Source organism: Syngnathoides biaculeatus, chromosome 8 (assembly GCF_019802595.1).
Source record: "Syngnathoides biaculeatus isolate LvHL_M chromosome 8, ASM1980259v1, whole genome shotgun sequence".
In the NCBI taxonomy this organism is placed as follows: domain Eukaryota; kingdom Metazoa; phylum Chordata; class Actinopteri; order Syngnathiformes; family Syngnathidae; genus Syngnathoides; species Syngnathoides biaculeatus.
In genome coordinates this window covers 12,831,375-12,853,249 of record NC_084647.1, presented here as the reverse complement: position 1 = coordinate 12,853,249, position 21,875 = coordinate 12,831,375, and the positions used below count along the sequence as shown (strand labels likewise).

The following is a 21,875-nucleotide window of genomic DNA, read 5'->3' as shown; positions in this document are numbered from 1 at the left end:
TAAATATTATTTTATAAAAGTAAGCATTTTTATAATCATCCAACATTAACAATAATAACTGCATTAAATAATTGTTGACAAATTCATCACAATTCATCAAATAAACATCCATCATTTATCATTTGGAGATATGCTATGACCATTTTCTTTTGCCGCTCATCCTCACGAGGTTCGCGGGGAGCCCTGGAGCCTATCCCAGCAGTGAACGGGCAAAAGGCACGGGGCATCCTGAACTGGTTGCCAGCCAATCACAGGGCACATCAAGACAAACAGCCACACTCACACCTAGGAGCAATTTAGAGTGTCCAATTAATGTTGCATGTTTTTGGGATGTGGGAGGAAACCTTCGCAGGCATGGGGAGGACATGCAAACTCCACACAGGCGGGTCCGGGATCGAACCCAGGTCCTCAGAGCTGTGAGGCTAACGCTTTACCACCTGAGTCACCGTGCCACCCAGAATGCATATTATAAATTAAAATACATTTGTTCATATACCAATACTTTCTTCTGAAATATAAAATTTGTTTGTAAATTATTTTTATAAAATTTTGTGTAATGACAATTCTACTGTACATGCAACATTAACAATAATAATTGCATTAAATAAATTAATCAAATAAACACATTTTCTTTAAAAACATATTTTATATATCTTACATACACATTTGTACTTTTTCCAACCCCGTTTTACCTCACGTACAAATGACGTGGCCCCGTTAAAACGCAAACGTGGTCCTTAAACTCAGAAGTTTGCCCCCCCACCTCCGCCCCCTCTCGAGATGACCTTTTCTTATATTCATGGCCTGCTCAGGCTCCATAAAAGAGGCTGACCTCTCACTCAAGGCTATCATCTCGAAGACCTCAGGGACAGAAGAATTCACAGGATGACCGGTATTGCTTGCAAACTTTCATAACTCTAAATACAGATGTGACCGTTTAGCGTTTGAGCCTGTGCTCCTCGAAGCTTTGCAAAATTGAACAAGAGTTTTGCGAGTCGTTGTCTGGTTCTACGACGGAAGAGCACATGTTTAAATGATCTGCATCTTTGTTTTTGCTCCCAGCCACACAGGGATTCCTATGGGCTGTGTTGTCATGGCCCTGCCTCCTCGGGGCCAGCTTCCTGCTCGAGTGTACGGATCAGGACCAAGTCATCCACCCCTACTGTTTATCCATCTCACAGGAGAAGCTTCTCGACAGAGTGATCCAGCATGCCGAGCTCATCGACCGTGTCGCGGAAGAGTCGTCCTCTTTGTTTGTGAGTAACGCCCGCTTTGAGCCGAGCGCACAAATTGGAGATTTGCAGGGCGAGTGGGCCTGCCGTAGTTCAACAAATTTAAATATGAGGAGGCATCAGATACTGTTGCGTTGATAACAAATCACACGATTTCGTGGTAAATTCTACACCTGCAATAATGAACACGTTGGTATCCCTCAATTGTGATTATACTAAAAGTATGATATCTACACTAGTAATGGAAGGCAATAGTAATCCATTTTCTGTTCTGTGGGATTGTTATTATTGGAGGTGAGCTAAGGCCTATCCCATGTGATATTGGACGAAAGGCACCGTAGACCCTGGATGGGTAGCCAGTCAATCAAAGAGCAATAATTCAATAATATTATGATTCAATATTTCAGTGTGTCATAAAAGGGTTAAATTAACACATCCACAATCAATATTATCGATGTAAAGGAGGAATTTATGACGTTAACACTTAATAGCGCACTCACCTAAATACAGGGATTTGTTTTTATTTTTCAAATGATACTGTAAAAAAAGGGCGGCATGACGAGTCAGCTGGTAAAGCGTTGGCCTCTCACTTCCGAGGACCCGGGTTTAATCCTGGCCCCGCCTGGGAGGAGTTTGCATGTTCTCGCCATGAATGCGTGGCTTTTCTCCGGGTACTCTGGTTTCATCCCACATCCCAAAAACATGGCAACATTAATTGGACACTCTAAATTGCTCCTAGGTGTGATTGTGAGTGCGGATGTCTGTCTCTATGCGCCCTGCGATTGGCTGGTGACCAGTTCTGGGTGTACCCCGCCTCCTGGCTGTTGACAGCTGGGATAGGCTCCAGCACTCCTCGTGACCCTCGTGAGGATAGGCGGCAAAGAAAATGGATAGATAGTAATAAAATGTAATTTTTTAAAATGTCTTTTTTACCATTACCTTTTCACCATGATTATTGTTAGATTTAACTGGTAATTGGTTGGGTAGAATATCGCATGCAATATTTTGTTCTAAAATTATGGATTATTTATGTGCATATTTTTGTCACCCAGTGTTCAGTGACATTACAAAAAAGATGTAAGTGTTTAACTTACCCACAATTCCAAAAGGTTCAATTATTCATTCATTCATCATTCATCATATCTTTAAAAATGATCCGCACTGCAGTATTTTGGTTCTGGAAGGATTTTTCCACATATTTTTTGACGGAACCAAAGTCAATGAGATGTTACTATTTGATTATTTTCACACCTGAAGATCTTCGCAGTGCTGCAAGCTCTCTCTGAGCCCAATTTTTATTCAAAATCAGTGGTGTGACACAAATGTGATGATGAGGTTAGACTGAATCTGTGACTGCATTGTGCTCTGTAGCTTACAAAAAGGTACACCATGTATAGTAGATATCGTACAGAGATGTAATATTAGAGCTTGTCACAAAGGAGATATTACATGATATCTATTTATTGCAAAAGAACATGCTGGAACATATGTCCTTAAGGGTCTCAGTAGTGACGACTTTGCTCAAATTGGCTTCTTTTTTTTTTTTTTTTTTTTTCACCAGAGAAAAATTCTTGATAACACAAAACTCATGTTCTCTTCCCCCTCATGTCTGGATCATGCGCAGGAGGACATCTTCGTCCCGTATCAGTTGCGGCTTCAGAGGAACCAGGCCGCTTACCCGTGCATTACGAAGGCCATCCCGATTCCAAACTCCATAGGCGAAGTCCAGCAGATGTCTGTAAGCCGAAGCCTTCGCTATGCTCGTGCATTGCTGTGTCTGTTCCAGGATAACTGAGAACGTTTAACTGTGCCGAAAAATGGGCAGTTTACGGTATTTCTGTTTGAGCCTTAAATCTAATTTTAGGGATTTTAGTCATTTATCAAAATGAAAAAAAAAAGACTATTAAACTGTCACTAAAGCAAGATTGAATCCATTCTTGTGAGCAATCTGACAAAACCTTTGCATCGTATTTTAATTCTAACTAAGTTTCAATTCAAAATTAATGTTGGAGTTTTTGCTAATAAGCACATTATCTGTTTTACCTGCTGAGCTGTCTGGTCAGAAATAAACGTTGCTATATGTAATTTAAAAGAAAAAAAGTGGCATTGGATTAAGTAGGACACTATTAAGACTTAAACAATTGAAAGAAATGTGAAAATAGATAAAAACGACCAACCCATGTCAGCGTAGCTAGCTTGATGATGTGATTTTTTGCTAAATCAAGTAGGTCACTTTTTTCTCTTCCTGTAGACCGCTGGGGAATTTTTTTTTTTTTTCGTAACCGCGACACTGTGACTCAGCTGGGGAAGCGTTGGCCTCACAGTTCTGAGGCCAACACGCCTGTGTGGAGTTTGCGTGTTCTCCAGTTCAGGGTGTGCCTCCTGCCCGTTGACAGCTGGGATAGGCTCCGGCACTCCCCGTGAACCTTGTGAGGATAAGCGGGAAAGAAAATGGATGGATGGAGGGATTTTAGTAACACAATTCTGCATTATGTTGAGATACAGTTATAGAGCATAGCCACTACCATTTAAACTTTTAAAAAGTAAAGTAAGTACCGGTAAGTAAAAAATTAATTTCAATTCATAAATAGCCCATAAAAGATAGCCTCCAACCCAATCTTGGATAACAAATAACATATATGTGGTAAATTATGTGCGTCTTCCAGGACAAATGGTTGCTCCACTCCGTGCTGATGCTGGTCCAGTCATGGATCGAGCCCTTGGTCTACCTGCAGACAACGCTGGACCACTATGACGGCGCTCCCGAAATGCTCCTCAACAAAACCAAATGGGTGTCCGAGAAACTCATCAGTCTGGAGCAAGGAGTGGTCGTTCTCATCAAGAAGGTGAGCCTTGCGAATTGCATCGTGAAACCTTGACCTAGCAGAACCTGCCGCAGGATATTGGTTGACCTCCAGAATGTTTCCATACATAATTCCAAAGACCAAACTATTCCTGCCATGAAACCTTTTTTTGTTTGTTTATTTCTGTGATTCAGCAATCTTCCTGTAACTGTTGTATAACATCAAAAATGTCTCCACTTGATAAAAAAAAAAAAAAAAATAGCATGAAAAAAAATCATTTTAGGACACGACACAAAGGCATAGTGTTTACACAACTTCAATTCTTGTATCACTTTTTTTTTATTAACCAATGCAAGATAAATGTACAGACATGCACATTTGTTGAGCATGTCAAGTATTATAGTAAAGTATTCATTTTTCAAAATAACCTGTGTATCCATCCATCGGTGATTTTGACTGCTACTGTTGGATGCTTTATTTTGAGATGATGATGATAAGCCTCATCGGTGACACAGTGCCTCCGCTGTAAAGTGTTGGCTTCACAGTTCTGAGGGCCAGCGTTCGATCCCGGCCATGCCTGTGTGGAGTTTGCATGTTCTCCCGCGAGCCTGCGTGGGTTTTCTCCGTGCACTCCGGTTCCCTCCCACATCCCAAAAACATGCAACATTAATCGGACACTCTAGATTGGCTAGAACTGACTCTAGATGTGTTCCAGCACTCCCTCGTGAGGATAACCGGCTAAGAACATGGATGGATGGATCAGCCTCATAGTCCTTCTGTTATGAGACTAAATGTGTTTGTCCAGATGCTGAACGAGGGCCTGCTGACAACGAGTTACAGCGAACAAGGCCTGTTCCAATATGACAGGCAAACAGACATGGTGGAGTCTGTCATGAGGGACTACATCTTAATCAGCTGCTTCAAGAAAGACTCCCACAAGATCGCCACGTTCCTCAAGATTCTCAAGTGTCGACAAAATGACAACTACAACTGTGCATGAAAACGAAATGCTGCATTTTGAAACTTGATATGAATTCTTATCTACTTTCTCTAAAAGCAATTGCCTGAAATAAATGCGTTGAAGACAAAATCTTGTGGCGTATATTATCTTTGCAAGAAAGTCAGATAACGGATAAAGTGCCAAGCGGTGGAGAGATGCATACTGCAGCTCACCAAGAGGAGGTTTCGTAACCAGATGCTCATAACTCAACCTCTTCCTCATTATTTGAATTACCCTTTCACAATTTGATGACCAAGGCCCGCAACCGGTTCTACATGGCGAGATATACAGTCGCTGATTTTTTATCGCTTGACTTTGTTGCTGGCGGTGTGGGTTCATTTCCCCACACATTGTCAAAATGGCTGCCTTCGAATGTGCCCATCAGCTGACGAGCGAACGGTCCAGGTGCATAGTCTGCCTTTTGCCTGTTCCCCATGGCCCTGAACAGCAGATAATATGATCAGAATATGTACAAATGTCCATCAAAATAGCGGGGACAATGGGGTCTGCAATACCATCCATCCATCCATCCATTTTCTTTGCTGTTTATCCTCACGAGGGTTGTGGGTAGTGCTGGAGCCCATCCCAGCTGTCGATGGGCAGGAGGCAGGATACACCCTGAACTGTTGCCAGCCAATCGCAGGGCACAGACAGACGAACAACCATTTGCACTCAGAATCTCACCTAGGGGCAATTTAGAGTGTCCTATTAATGTTGCATGTTTTTGGGATGTGGGGGGAAATAATTCATAATTTTAGAACATAATATTGCATGCGGTATTCTACCCAACCAATTACCGATTAAATCTAACAGTGCAAAACAAAGTGCAAAACATTTCACAAATTGTGAAACACATATTTCGGAAAACAAACCAACCAAAGTCAAAATATTTACATTTCAGAAAGCATCCATTCATCCATCTATCCATCCATCCGTCCATTTTCTAAGCTGCTTATCCTTTCAAGGGTCACGGGAGAGCCGGAGACAATCCCGGCTATCTTTGGGCAGGAGGCACAGTGCATCCTCAACTTGTTGGCAGACTCAAACTCTTTTACATTGAAGTGATTGCCAGCCAGTCGCAGGGCAGCAAAGACATCATTTTTAAAAATCCATCCATTTTCTTTGCTGCTTATGCTCATGAGTGTCGCAGAGAGTACTGGAGCCTATCCAAGCTGTCAACGGGCAGGAGGCGGGGTACATCCTGAACTGGTTGCCAGCCAATCACAGGGCACATAAAGACAAACAGACACACTCACAATCGCACCTACGGGCAATTTAGAGTGTCCAATTAATGTTGCATGTTTTGGGGATGCGGGAGGAAAGCGAAGTATCCGGAGGAAACCCACGCAGTCACGGGGAGAACATGCAAACTCCACGCAGGCGGTTCCGGGATTGAACCCTGGGACCTCAGAACTGTGAGGCCTGAATGATGAATGAATGAATAATTGAACCTTTTGGAATTGTGGGTAAGTTAACACTGAAATCTTTTTTGTAAATGTCCCTGAACACTGAGTGACAAAAATATGCACATAAATAATCCATAATTTTAGAACAAAACATTGCATGCGGTATTCTACCCAACCAATTAAATCTAACAATAATCATGAAGAAAAGGTAATAATAAAAAATACATTTGAAAAATTACATTTTATTTCTATCTATCCATTTTCTTTGCCGCTTATCCTCATGAGGGTAATTAATGTTGCATGTTTTTGGGATGTGGGAGGAACCCGGAGTGCCCGGAGAAAACCCACGCAGTCACGAGGAGAACATGCAAACCCCACACAGGCAGGGCCAGGATCAAACCCGGGTCCTCAGAACTGTGAGGCCAATGCTTTACCAGCTGATCCACCGTGCCGCCTCGTCTGTAATACATTTCTTATATTTTCATAATACTTTTTCAGGAAACTTTCCTTTCGCCTACAGTATATGCTAAATAAAATAATTCGGAGACAAACAAAAAACATATATATTATTGTCACTCGGGAAAGACGATAATGTGAAGAAAAAAAAACATTTCAATTTATTTCTGTTCCTTTGTTCTCAGCTGGAGTTTTATTCTCTCAGGTTTTGGATTATTCCCATGGCTCCCACGAGGATTCTGTGAGACTTGAAGTTATCTGGTTTCCCTTCCGCATTAGTGAAATGAATCACTTTTTTACCAGAGATGGAGTCAAACAGTAAGTCAGCGCTTCAAAAGAATATTAATGCGACTTTTCTTGGGGTGGGAGACATTTAATGAGCACGTAATGAATTGAATGTCTAGACCCAATCCGGAAGGTTGAAATGTTTTGGTTAAGAATTATTCTATTCTTTTCTATTATGTTCGTTTGTATTTTTTTTTTTTCCTGTTTCAAGAGGAGGTCATGGCTTTCACACTAGTGTTGCGGGTGTGAAAACGCATCCTAATCGTCTGTCAAAAACGATGATATCCAAAAGGTTAGCCTCTGAGTACGTTGAGCACACTGGCCTTTTGGCTCCCTTTTCCAAAGTTGCACAAATTATGTAGTGGAATATATTTCAGCTTTTACGTTCATATAAAAAGTCAGAGTCAGACCTAAATAATAAAGTGCACTCTTAACCAAATGTAGCTTGTTTAGGGTTTGGACCCTGTACTCACTAAAGCAGAGGTCGGGAACCGGTCTTAAAGACGTACACTCATAATTACAAATGTTACGGTACTTACCCAGCCCATCAATGTATTTTATAATGACAGCATCCACCACCGCTGCTTTAGTTAGCAACACAGTCTGGGCAACGTAGAGCAAAGACTAGTTAAACATGCTGCTTTTGTTTACTTTCGATAATGAAGAAATTTAAAAAAGAAATGCTGTTGTTTAAAGATGCAATGATTGTCGGAGTATGTGAATAATCAAAGGAAAAGTGGTTAAACTGGACCAGATTTTCTGTTTTCCGAGTGGGAAAGGGCTGATCTGAAGCCAAAGTAGAAAGTACAGGATAAGATGGTGTGTCATTTAAAATTGAAAAATTGGGAAAATGATCCAGGATGAAAGCAGAGACAATACAGTGCACAAAAGGTAATTCTGTATTTTAAATATAGGAAGCAACATAACATTAACCTTAAAATGGTTTGGGAGCATCATCATCATTGTAGATCTTGGGGTAAAAAAGTCTGCGCACCACTGCTGTACAATGTCATTTCTTTTACTTAGGCAACGAAAATGAACAGAGATATTTTGTCCTAGTGGGGTTGCCGTAGTTCACGTAGCAGTTTCTGTGCGCAGGCGCAAAAGGGTCCAACGCAGAGCAGGTGACAACAACTAATTGTGCAAACAATCGCTAAAAGAAAAAAAAAAAAAGATGGGGACTTTTACAGTTTTCTGCAAGACTGGACAACCATTCACAGATGGAGGAGTATCCCAAAGCCTCCTTGCCTGATGTTGACGCATGACGCATTAATGGTAAGAAATGCTTTTGTCATCATTGGTTAGCAACATCATAACAATGTTATTCAAAAGAATTCAGAGACTTATTGTACTCTAAAAGTGTTGGTTCTTCATAAATGCTCAAATACACCTGTATTTAATTTTTAAAATATCGCATGGCTCTTTTGAAATTACATTTTGGCATTTATAGTTCCCGACCCCTGCACTAAAGAATCAAGCCTTTAACATCTGAATTAAAATATTTTTCTATTGTCTAGATGAAATTCTTTTAAACAACAACCAAATGCCACAGCAAAATAATTTGCTATTTTTTTTTTTTACCTGAAATTGTGACCGGTGTCTAATTAAATTTGCTAATTGCGATGCACTGAATGCAATCACGACAAGAAATACTGCAAACTAATTTGATTTGTTTTTTTTTTTAAAGCTGAAATTGTAATGGAATTTATTGTCTTTTGCTATTGCAATTTGTTGTATGGTTAGCATTCTGATTAATGGCCAAGCAGGTCTAGATAAGCTTAAGCAGGGCTCGCACAATAATTTTAAAGATTTTAATTATTATTTTTTTTTTTAATGTGACCACTACATACACAGTATGATGTCATTGTTTTTTATTTACTGTTCTTATAGTGTGTGGTGTACACGTGACGACAAACAAAGCACACAACACATGATTCACTTTGGGTCCAGATAAGGAGTACCCAAATTCTTTTTCTCCTATTATTTATATTTATTGCATAATAAGTACAATGCAACATTTCATCGAAAAACTTAACTTTAACTCTCACGAAGAGCCCCAAGTGTGTTGCATACAGCAGGTATGTGAGGTGATCTGTTTTGGTTATAATTGAAATGTTACTCCGTGCCTTGGAGGCAGGAAATGTAATTAAGCCTGCATGGTGATTTACTCGCTGAGATTGTTGATGCATGGGACAAAGGCCTTTAGCATTAGTTGTTTGCATGCTTAAACATTCCAACATTTCTAGCATTTTGTTGTTTTTTTGCCCGGTGGCTCTGAGTTTAACGGTGATGAATGTTCAAGGCAAACGCTACACAAAACGTATAAATAATGGTTCCGCAACCAGCCTGTACGGAATTTGGATTTTCCGTCGAGACCAGAGCTGATCTGATATTCTTCAACTACATTAATGTTAAACATGAAGAAGCATTTGGTAAAACAAAAAAAAATAGCTCCAATAAATGTGTTGCTAATCCCCACCACCTGCAACTTGAGCGGTGTTACGACTAAATTTAAAAAGACGTCCTTTTTTTAGTACTTAAAATATGGCAGCTACCCAACAGCCATTAGAAAGATTAACTCGAGCAGCAGTTACTTGACAACATTTAGTTTATCTTCTTCTTTTCCTTTCGGCTTGTCCCGATTAGGGGTCGCCACAGCATGTCATCTTTTTCCATCTAAGCCTATCTCGTGCATCCTCCTCTCTCATACCAACTGTCCTCATGTCCTCCCTCACAACATCAATCCACCTTTTCTTTGGTCTTCCTCTCTCTCTTTTGCCTGGCAGCTCCACCCTCAGCACCCTTTTACCAATATACTCACTCTCTCGCCTCTGAACATGTCCAAACCACCGAAGTCTGCTCTCTCGAATCTTGTCTCCAAAACATCCAACTTTGGCTGTCCCTCTAATGAGCTCATTTCTAATCCTATCCAACCTGCTCACTCCGAGCGAGAACCTCGACATCTTCATTTCTGCTACCTCCAGTTCTGCTTCCTGTCATTTCTTCAGAGCCACCGTCTCTAAACCGTACATCATGGCCGGCCTCACCACTGTTTTATAAACTTTGCCTTCATCCTAGCAGAGACTCTTCTGTTACATAGAACACAGTACAATAATATATATAATCTATAAATGTGTGGTATGTTTGTTGGCTATTGTATTACACTAATGCTCTTCCTCATGGAGTTATTTTATTTTTTTAATTTCCAAGTACTGTGAGATATGACACATTTGCTGGCCACGCACCGTGAGGGTGGAAGCTTCACGGTGGAAGCAATGGCCAGTACGTGGATACGTTATTTGTTTTAGTTTTTTTTTCTGGTCAAAGTTGTTGAATAAATATGCGTTGAGGGCGATGGACATGTCTTTGCAAAAATGCAGAGAACGTGTCATCACCAACTCAACGATACTATTTGAACTTTGCACTCCTCTTGGTCTCAGTGAGTTCTGTTCTTGAGCAAATCTTCTCTGTTGTCTTGAGCGCAATGATACTTTATACTAACGCCATCACAACTCTCTTTTAGTAACCCGCTCCCCCAAACCAGAAGCGTGTCACAGTTCCAAACTGACCTATTAAATGCAGCATGGTGGCGCAGGGGATCCAAACAGTTGTAAAATACAAAGAAGGACAAGTAATAGTAGTAATACTATTATTGTTAATGGTAGTACAAGTGAGAAGAAGAAGTAAGAAGTAGTAGAGGCTCGGTTGATTAACCTGCCCCATGAAATGCTTCGAGTAGGATTTGTTGCTGTTACATGTACCGGAGACGTGTTCTTGAAAGCATGGTAGGGGGAGGGGTCGGAAAGGTAGTGCAGGGTTGGAAGGAAGAGGAGGAGAGTGGACAAGCATTCAGTCGACGTCATATCGAAGCAATGAAGGCTATGTTGTAATGTTGAATTCTAGCATGAGGTGGCGCCAGAATTTGCCGGTTATTGATTTCACATTTGCTATTGTGGTCTCCGGTGGCACATCTGGTTGGATTGTTGGGGTGGCACAGTGGTGCATCTGGGCAGATCATTAGCCTCGCAGTTCTGAGGTCCCGTGTTCAATCCCGGACCTGCCTGTGTGGAGTTTGCATGCTCTCTCCTGTGCCTGTGTGGGTTTTCTCCATTTTCCTCACACATCCCAAAAAACACGCATTAATTGGAGACTCTAGATTGGCTCCAGGTGTAATTGTGAGTGTGACTGTTGTCTGTTTCTATGTGCCCTGCGATTGCCTGGCAACCAGTTCAGGGTGTATCTTGAAGATAGCTGGGATAATCTCTAGCGCTCCCGTGACGCTTGTGAGAATAACTGGCACAGAAAATGGTTGGATGGGTATTGTGGTCTCAACCCTTTTGTGAACATATCAGGGCTGAAAAATCTCTCTTAACATACCTCACCCACGATTGGCTGGCAACCAGTTAAGGATGTAACCTGCCTAATGCCTGATAACAGCTGGGATTGGCTCCAGCACTCCCGCGACCCTTGTGAGGATGTGCGTCTCAACAAATGGATAGATGGATGGACATACCTCACACTACAGGTTAATTGTTCAAGATTATCTCCTCGACATGCAACAGTTGGCCCTTTTGCTGACTTTGATGGCATCTGGATGAACATGCTCAACTTCAGTCCAATCACAAACAATGACAGAATAATAATTATCTGCAAAAGTGGGCTTTCATGTCGTTTTTCAAAACCGACCAGAGCCCCTTATGTTGCATTAGCAGGATTTCCCAGCCCTCCTGGCAGGTAAAGTAACGTTGGCAGTGCTGACTCTCAGTCAACAAGTTTTTGTGACGGCACAAAAATGTACGCTTGCTACATGTGTACGTGGCCAAGTTTGCAAGAATTTGGATTTTTTTTTTCGCCCCCTCAAACTCAGATATCCCACCTTTATTTCATCAGCTTGTCGGCAATAATCGGAAAACATCTTAGCAGCTGTGGAACAAATGTATTTCCTTTAGGCGAGGAAAAATAAGGAAAATGCCAAAAAAGGTTCAGCTTAAATCAATGCAATTTCCTACCCTTCACGTCTGTGGCCAGAGGGAGCTTGTTGACGTTTTCACTTTTCTGTCTTTGATATACTGTGAATCTGCACAAGCAGAGGCAGGCATGTGCCGGAGCGTGTATTTCGCTTCCCGCCAGTGTGTCTGCTTATGTTTTTCTTAGATCAAAACGCAGGCCTTGTGCATTTCCTCCAGTTCAGGAAGCACTTTCATTTCTTCAAATATAATAACTTCCTTTTTTTTTTCGATAAGACTCTAAAAATTATGTGTGTGTGCTTAGCTTTCATTTAGTTGTTGTCTTTCTCCAAAAGAAAAGGTTTGTAAGTATGTATGTATGTATTTATCCGTATGTGCCTTTAGCTTGATGGTGTGCTCAAGTCGTGTCGATTCCAGATCAGCAACACTCACATTTTTCTCCAAATTTCCCGCTTTTTCGATGGTAAGAATAATAAGTACCAAGCGACATTTTATAGAACCGATTTTGCAATTTCATCATCAGCCGCGTACTCTAAGCGCCGCTGGTGTGTCGCATACGATGTGAGGTGGTGTGTACTGAACATAATGGAAACGAAACGCTTGGAGGCAGGAAATGTAATTAAGCTTGTATGATGATTTAGTTGTTTAGCTTGGTGGTGCATGGGGCAAACGGCATTAGCGTTAGCTGGGTTGATTGTAACATATTCTGCTATTTACTTTGTAGCAAATGGAAAGAAAAGTTAAACCCATGTTTTGTAAGTCTTCATGAGGTTTATGTATTCTTTTCCTTTATACTTGTCCTGTCAGGGGCTCGCCATCCCTTTCCATCCAAGCCCATTTTTTTACATCTTCCTCTCCGTCACCAAACTACCCCATGTCTTCCCTCAAGTTCTCTTGTCTGCCAGCTCCATCCTCATCATCCTTCTCCCAAAATACTAAGTCTGGACATGTCCAAACCATTTATGTCTGGTGTCTATAACTTTATCTCCAAAAATTCATTTTGAAGAGCTGATCTGTAATCCTACCCAGCCTGGTCACACCTAAGGAAAACCTCAACATCTTCATTTCCGCCACCTCCAGCTCTACTTCATGTTGTCTCTTCAGGTCCACTGTCTTGAACCCCGTACATCATTGCTGGCCTCACCACTGTCTTTTAAACCTTCCCCTGCATACTATGTGAGAGTAATCCATCAAATATTCCTGACACTTTCCTCCATTTGTTCCAAAATGGTGCAGCTTGGAGCTTGGATTTGAAAGCCGCGAAAGAGACTGAGAACTGGTGCCAAAGAGTTCCACAGCTGGGGAGCAGAGTGGCTGAAGGCTCTGCTCCCCTCATGGTGCTTAGACGAGCAGGGGGAATGATTTGAGGCTGTGGACTAGAGTGAGGTTGTGCACGAGGTCAGACAAGTATGGATGGCCAAAGTTTGAATGGCTTTAAAGTGTCTGAAGAAGGAGCTTGAATTGCATTCTAAATTTGACCAGGAGACGGTAAAGTTGCTGAAGGATGGGGTGGAAAGTGGGTTTTTGTTGATGATGCAACCAGCGGTTTTCTGGACCGGTTGGAACTAAAAATAATCATAATGGTAACATTTTATAGAACGATTTTAAAGAGTACTCTCATGACCAGAACACAGGGTTGAACCCAAATGCACAACTCAGGAGGCGCAGAGGCATTTTGGAAATCGTCTTTATTCAGACCAGTGTGGGGAACCCAATGGGCAGTCCACGGGAGCAGCAGTAATGGAATCGGCAGGCGTAAGAGGCAGGTCAGTAGGCAGGCAGGAGTCGGTACACGAGAGAGCAGGAACACAATTAGGAAAGTGCGGGAACGACGCATGAGGCAACGATCTGGCAAAGGCCAGACTGTACTTGTGATTCTATATAAATGGGACGTGATTAGAAGAGACGAGGCACAGGTGTGTGCCTCCTCTGATTGCGGCAGGGCCGTGTTGCATCGGGAACTGGTACGGCCAGGGCACGTACCGGCAGGGCCATGACAAGTACTCAACGATGCTTTACAATGCTCTGATAAAAACTAAACGTGAATACTGACAGGAATCATACGTGGGAGATTTGCACATTAAAAGCAGGACTTCACCTTCTTCCTATGAGACCACTTTTTATGTCTCCTTTGTCTTAAACCCACAAAACCTGAATTTCCACTGCCGCCTTGTAGGTGTACCAGAGTAATGACCGTCATTCATAAAATTGTTTTATTATGTTAATGTATTAAAATCACAGTGGTGACCCAGTTTTGTTCTCTGGACCAGTTCTATTTGCACAACAAATGTTAAGATAATATAGTAGAATATTGGAAATATCAGCTGTGTGGTTAAATAACTTATTTCCAACACCTGTATCCACTTGTCAAAATGTTTGGATACCAAACTCGTGACAAGTTTTGTCCTCACGGGTAAACTGAAACCGTTTTCTGCCAGTCTGGTACAAAAATTGGCCAAATTGAGAAATACCCTGATATTAAGTTTTATGGTTATTGTAAGTGCATGCTCACAACTTTGTCAGACCTGGTCATGAATTCTCATCCAATGACCGTACAGGTTTAACAAATTGTTTGTCTTTGTTCATATAAACATACAGGGCTGTGTCTCTTGAAGGAAATACGCATAAATAATGTCTATATTGTTATATTTTTATGGTTGTGAAGCATAAGGATCCAAAACCTACACGACATTTAGGTAAGGTCACATGGATTAGTTTACTGGCTCTAGTCTACATGTGCAGTATGTTTGCGGTTAACGTGAGTCGAAAGAGGAAGGACAATGTGAAGTTTGAGATAGGGTGGAAAATTTTGAAAGATGTTTGTGTGCACCTGGTTGGGTGTTTCTACTCGCGCAGCACCCCTCGCCCCCAATTAACGTCTGACTGTAAATCAAACGTGGAGCGGAACTGGTGATGGCAGTTTAGTGCAGCCACAATCCAGATCTGAGCGCAACAGTTGCCTTGCGCTATAACAGAAGAGTACAGTTCACCAAAAATGGGCGGGAAGCTTTCTTTGACATTCGAGACACATGTTGTTTATTTGTGATTTCTTTACCTGTGTACAATTACCCTACAATTTGTAACATATTGTCACAATCAGAAGAATGCATGGTATTGAGGTAATTCTTATTTATTTTTTTAAATCTGCTTTCCTTTGGGTTGAACGTAAATTTCCAACTGAACTTGCATTTTCTGTTCATTTTATTTTCTCACTCTAGAATTATAATCTCTATAATCTCGAATTGATATATTTTAGGACTAGAGTTAAACTAACCTCTTAATTGGAGTCCTATAATGAAGTAATGTTCAACGTCGGTCATGAAGTACGGTATTTGCATAGATGTCAGTGATTGTCCTGTGCTAATCTTTCTATTGACCTGCTTTTCCTGTTTGTTTTTCTCGTCAACATTTTTTTTTTCACCCTCCCTGTCCTATTGTTCCCGTAGCCTATCTTGAACGGAGCTTCCCGGATTCCCGCTGTGCAAAAGCAAAGGACAAAACTCCAACCTGCTGCCAAGACACCTTATCTGTGGCTGGCAGCCTGCAGGCAGGATGGACTGGCAAAGGTGGTCTCGTTGATTATGGGCGGCTGCAGAGGTCAAAGGCTACAGGACGGGAGAAAACGCCACACTGGGGATAACGCGTGAGTGAATGTACATTCGTATAGCAGCATTTGACTTTGACGTGTAATTTGTTCAGATTTTTAAAAAATGGAGCTTATGAAAATGGACATTATTTGTACCAGGGTCAAACTATGACCATTGGGAATTTCCACAATCCCGTTAAGCATCGATGTATCATAATAATTGTCCGTGATGTGTTGTCGGGTCAAAGTACATCCGGAAGAAAGCCATAAAGTCAGTGTGGGAGCCTCATTCTATTGGGAGGACAAGGTATTGCAAGGTAATTAAGCGTTATTAGGTTAGACAACACTTTCCAGGGTAGATACACCCCTCTGCAACATGACTGGCTCCTAACGAGGTGACCTTCCCAAAGACTTTTGTTATGGTTGGGTTTAAGGCTAAAGTTGGGACTGAGGTGGTTTAGGATATGGGTTAAGGTGAGAATTAGTGTGGGTTAGGGTTAGTGGGAAACATTAACGCCGCTACACATAGGTCACGTACTTCTTTTCTTGTCTGGAAGCATCTGTTGCGATACAGTAGCCAATCGTGGTGCAGTGGCGCTTGTGCTGATATTGGAACAGGGCCTGTCCTGCCAGCAAAATGTGTGGGAATATTAATAATGTCTAAATTAAAGGGCCACTGTCATGAAATGCATGATTTTTAGTATGTTATTAATGAAAAAAACAGCAGCCGGTATGGACCCATTCGTTTTTTCACCACAAAAGCTGATTTTGATGTGTATGTCTTTTTGTAACTCTCGCCATGAAAATCCTCTTGAGGGATTTGTTTTCGACAATAAGCAGGAAGTGACGTATATGGCAGTAGCGCACTCAAGCGCTTTGTTTCTATTAGTTTTACCTGCGGGAAGGTAGCTCTTTGTTCCTTCGTGTTAGCCAAAATGCCGGCTCGTTGGATTGATGGGTACTGCTCGAACACTCGGGAGAATGGATTCACCCTTCATAGGTTTCCAAGAGATCCGGTTCGTCGTGAAAATGGATTGCACGGGTACGAAGGACGAGAGCTTTGTCGGTTCCAAATGACAGGTGGGTGTGTCTATAGCTACTAAAAAAAACAATAGTTGGGGGAGAGGACGTAATTCTTTCAGAACATAACAAAAGATCCGTGTTCGTAAGTCAGAGGTGCTAAATGTGTCGATGTGCCCGTTGGCGCCGTTTCCCCCGATCAAGGCTTCAGCCGAGCTTCCGTGTCCCATAGTAGGTGGGCGGACGAGCATGCATACTGTTTGGGAGTCTGTTCTTAGTTAGAAATGATCCACATATCATCTAAATATGGCTCGAAACGATAGAGTAATATTGCCCCGCACATTTCACTCGGTTGTGAGGTGTTCTCTTCTTCGAAAAGAGCTTCCGTGTCTGAAGGGCCGTGTCCCATAGTAGGGGCCACGGCGTGTTTTCAATGCCGAATGTCTGGGGGGACGTCACGGGCAGTAGACGTAGCCAATATGGCGACCACTTGGATGTCGAATTAGACTTCCACAACTTTGCGCATGCATGACGCGCTCTCCGCTCATATTTATTTTTTCGTATAAACATTGAGGTGAATAATATTATATGTATTTTTCATTTCAATATCTATTTTATAATGTTTATAAGGATGTAGACTTGGGCTTTAAGATAGCCAACAAATCTCTGCATCATCAAATTCATATTGCCGCAGCAAACTATCGTCTGTGCCATGTTTGGTACTCAGTCTTCTCCTTTAAGCCACCAGACCAGCTCGATTCCCTTCCTGTCAAAGTAGCATAACTCTTTCATCTCAAATATTCTTTCTGTTGTAAATGGCTAAATATCCTACCACCGTACGTGCAAAACAGAGTATTATACGTCAGGATGGGAATTTATCAACATTGATAAGAATGCAGATATCTTTTGGCTGTTAATAATTTAAAAAAAAAATGTGGGAGTACAAGCATTGAAATTAATTGTCCACTGTAGTCTTGCAATGAAAAAAAACCCAAAAAACTCAACGTTTGGCTGTGCAAAAAAAGCCAAAAATTCGATTACTGATGCAAACAAAAATCGAAACTGATCTACACATTGATTATGTGAAAATATAACCAAAGGCTTTTTGTTTATATGAGTTGTCTCGCCCATGTGTTGCTTTTTCAAATATTTTCAAGTGTAAGAAGGACTTTATTGATGCAAAACATTAAAAGAATAAAACTACCCTCATCTGACATTTAAGTCTTGGAGTGCCATTTTCCTTCTCCTTTGGCATCTTAGCGTCCACCATGAAGACCCCCGCCAAGGCTCAAAAATGTGTCATATGTAAAATCGATGAGTTCAGACACCTTTTTACTTTTTTTTTTCCACATCCTCTGGTATCTCGAATGAGCAAAAATGCCACATATTCTCTGTGGTGAACAAGCTCTTAGCTCCTGTGCTTTCATCCATTCAGGACCAAAGTATGTCTGCCAATTGGTGACTTTTTTAAAAGGTGACTGTCTAATTAAAGGTACAAAAAAAAAATCCCCAAAAAAGATAGTTTGGGTGACAGATGAGCCACAGGTTCCATCTGGTTGAAAGTGATAAGGCTGATTTATTTGACTTTTTACGATTGGCCACCGATGCCTTTGTGTTATTTGTTTTGTTTTTTGCTTGACATTGAAACATAACTTGACATTAAATTGATTTGGAGGTGCGAGCAAGATTGAAAGTTCACAGTTTGGAGGCAGCACAAAGCGTCAAATTGATTCATTGTTTATTGCACAAGAGGGATCCCCGTTAAAGGCTACGGGAAGGACACGTTCGACTTTTTCTTCAAGGACAAAAAGAAATCAAATAAATGAGGCAGAGCTTGTCCGTGTAACCGCGTGAGCTTTGACTTGAGGCTGGAACTGTGCGTCGATGCACCGTCCACACTTTTTGTCCCAGTTTAACTTTAAATCGCTTATCATAAAGTCATTTTTTTAACATGACATCACGTTACCATCGCTTTTTCTGTACAAACCCCAATGCTAATGAAGTTGGGACATTGTGTGAAACATACTGTAAATAAAAACAGAATACTGTACAACGTTTAAATCCTCCAATGGATGGGACTGTTGCACTAATGCTTGGGTTAATTGGGTTCTATTGACCACTATTCAATATTTTAGGATTACATTTTTATTGCCTGATAATAATTAATCAAGCCTCATGGTCATGCATGACATTAATCAAGACAAATGAAAAGAAAGGCATGGCGTTGCCCTCAGGCGGGCTTACCAAATAAATAAAAAGAACATTGGAAAAAAAAATTGTTTGCCCTTAGGCTTAGTTGAAATGTACATTTAATCGTTACTTTTGAAGTCTGTAAAAAAAAATAAAAAATAACTGTGGAAAGTAAAAAAGCAAAGTCACTCAAGATGTAGTTGGTTGTGTTGTATTCCAATCATAATGTATCAACATCCTCAATATGAAATATTTTGCACTAGATGGTACATACGCCTGACTTTGGTGCAGGGCAGCGTGGGATCGATTCCCCCTCAGTTATGGTGTTGATATCTGCCCCGTGACCGACGGGTGACCACTTCAGGGGGAAGTCTGCCTTTCGCTCGTAGTTGGCTGTGTTAGTGTCCGGCTCTCCCGTGACCCGTGTGAGGTTAAGCGGCGTGGATAATGGATGGATTTTGCACTAAAGATATTCTGTCACTTTTATCTACTTGATGTAGCTTACTTGTTTCCTTTATCCTTGCTACTTTAATCCTATCTGATATCCATCCATCCACTTTCTTTGCCGCTTATCCTTATGCAGGTCGCGGGGTGTGCTGGAGCGATCCCAGCTGTCAACGGGCAGGAGGCGGGGTACATCTTGAATTGGTTGCCAGCCAATCACAGGGCACATGAAGACAGACAGCCATTTGCACTCACAATCACACCTTGGGGCAATTTAGAGTGTCCAATTAATGTTGCATGTTTTTGGGATGTGAGAGGAAACTGGAGTGCCCGGAGGAAATCCACGCAGGCACGGGGAGAACATGCAAACTCCACACAGGCGGGTTCGGGATGGAACCCCGGGACCTCAGAACTGTGAGGCCAACGCTTTATCACCTGAGCCACTGTGCCCCTATCTGATATGTTTTCTAAAATTCCTTCATACAGCAGCTCAATTCTTATTCCCGGTGGCAGTTCTTGGGGGGAGGAGTGCACCTGGAAAATTGATCTTACACCTTCTTGTGCCTACAAAGATTATACAGTTCTGTAAATGAGTTTTTTCTTACAATTCACCAACGCAATTGGGAAATTGCACACGCTCGTACGGTACTGTGGCAAAAGACTTTGATATGGAATTATTTTGCATTAGAAGAGCCTCTTGTGTGAACCATCAGCAAAAGCTACACGGCGAAACATAACATAATATATTATAAGCAGGGGATCACCACGCAGAGCAGAATCAGAATCTTATGAAAGAACCGGAACAGTCCATTTCCAGTCAATTCAATGCACTGAGGGTGAAATGACCTGCATTGGATGAGTGACAATATTCACAGGAATGTTCACTTTTTGAAGCTTTTTGCTTTCTGGGAAGGCAATAGAGCTTCCTTTTCATCTGAGTGTTTCGGCAGTAACACTGCATTTGCTTTCAAAGTCACCAGAAAGCCACAGTAGAAGAATGAAAGAACCTCATATGGTGCCCGAGCCACGGGTTGACAACCCATTACCTCACCTAACAATTACATTATATAGCAGGTCTTGTAATTACTGATAAAATGGGCTGAAACATTCAACACATGAATCATATGTGTGATAACACATCTCACTGACTGTAATCTATTCAGACACGATTATGTGAGTGTGAGTTTTGAATCATGCTGACTTTCGACTCCAGGTTCACTTTGAATGAGATGACTACACACGAGCCAACAAAAGACCATTCAAGATGTCTCCTCCCTCCCTCCACCTCGGGAGATCGCTTAAATCCCGTATGATCGCTGAGCTGCGCTCACACGGAGCACATCCTTGGGAAATGTATCGGTGTCTCATAAAAGTGAAACTGGGAAAAAAAAAAAAACATGAATAGCATTCTTTGGAGTTTACTTTGGCGGGAGAAGAAAGGAAAAATGCACATGAATACGAAGACGAGCCGATGAACCCGGGACACTTGGAAACCAAGAAAGAAAATGTCTTCTTTATCCAGATTAACTTTTGTTTTCATGCTTGTAATGTACTAAAACACTGTTTGAATTTGTATTTAAAGAGTTACTGTATGGCTCTCATCTTTAAAGCATAATGTGTTAAAATATTCGATCATGATTGAATAAATAATGGTACTACAAGGTCGTGTTTAGACTATATTATTGTCTTTGTTTGGTAATATACTCAAGACTTCATTAGATTCGCTAGCGTAGTCCAATTGAGTGTGAAAAACAGGAATTGTGATTAAAACATACTGTGCATCCATTTTTTAACCACTTATCCTCACAAGCGTCGCGGGAGTGCTGGAGCCTATCCCAGCTGTCAACGGGAAGGAGGCTGGGTACACCCTGAACTGGTTGACAGCCAATTGCAGAACACATCGAGACAGACAACAGTCATACAATCACACCTAGGTGCAATTTAAAATGTCCAATTATTGTTGCATGTGGGAGGAAACTGGAGTGCCTGGAGAAAACCCACACAAGTGGGCCGGTATTGAACCCTGGACCTCAGAACTGTGATGGCAACGCTTTACAGCTGAGCCACCGTGCCACCTTACACACATCCCAAAAACGCTCAACATTAATTGGACACTCTAAATTGCCCCTCGGTGTGATTGTGACAGTTTGTCTCTATGTGCCCTGCAATTGGCTGACAACCGGTTCAGGATGTACCCCGCCTCCTTCCCGTTGACGGCTGGGATAGGCTCCAACACTCCCCGCGACCTTCGTGAGGATAAGCGGCAGCAAAGAAAATGGATGGATGGATGATCATTATTATGTCTTTACAAAGATAGATAGGTAACGTAATCCTCCTGAGGTTGTGTCTTCCTGACAGTTGTGTATTTATAAATAATATATTTTGTGAGCTAAATTTAGAAACATGTCAATCAAAACTGAGCACGATTGCCTTTGTAAAGCCAGACGCACCAAAGTTTGCCTTTGTGTGAAGTCGCCATTGTAAT

At 41.6% G+C, this 21,875-nt stretch overlaps 2 protein-coding genes across 8 annotated transcripts in view; both read left to right on the top strand.

The window, feature by feature from the left end:
* The first annotated feature begins 869 nt into the window (after positions 1 to 869).
* Positions 870 to 5,111, top strand: smtla (somatolactin alpha). Its single transcript, XM_061827151.1, has 5 exons — positions 870 to 892; positions 1,063 to 1,256; positions 2,857 to 2,970; positions 3,899 to 4,078; positions 4,842 to 5,111. The coding sequence occupies exons 1-5, from the start codon at positions 886 to 888 to the stop codon at positions 5,034 to 5,036; spliced, it is 690 nt and encodes a 229-aa protein (XP_061683135.1). The 5' UTR covers positions 870 to 885; the 3' UTR covers positions 5,037 to 5,111.
* A 3,141-nt stretch (positions 5,112 to 8,252) lies between these two features.
* The window catches only part of LOC133504604 (uncharacterized), a 76,505-nt gene continuing 62,882 nt past the window's right edge, over positions 8,253 to 21,875 (top strand). For all 7 annotated transcript variants that reach the window (XR_009796035.1, XR_009796036.1, XM_061827023.1 and 4 more), the window contains exons 1-2: positions 8,253 to 8,458; positions 15,597 to 15,793. Coding sequence is in view for 5 of the 7 variants with exons in the window: in XM_061827023.1 (XP_061683007.1) it covers positions 8,435 to 8,458; positions 15,597 to 15,793 (221 nt within the window). In the remaining 2 variants the exon portion in view is untranslated. The remainder of the gene's footprint in view (positions 8,459 to 15,596; positions 15,794 to 21,875) is intronic.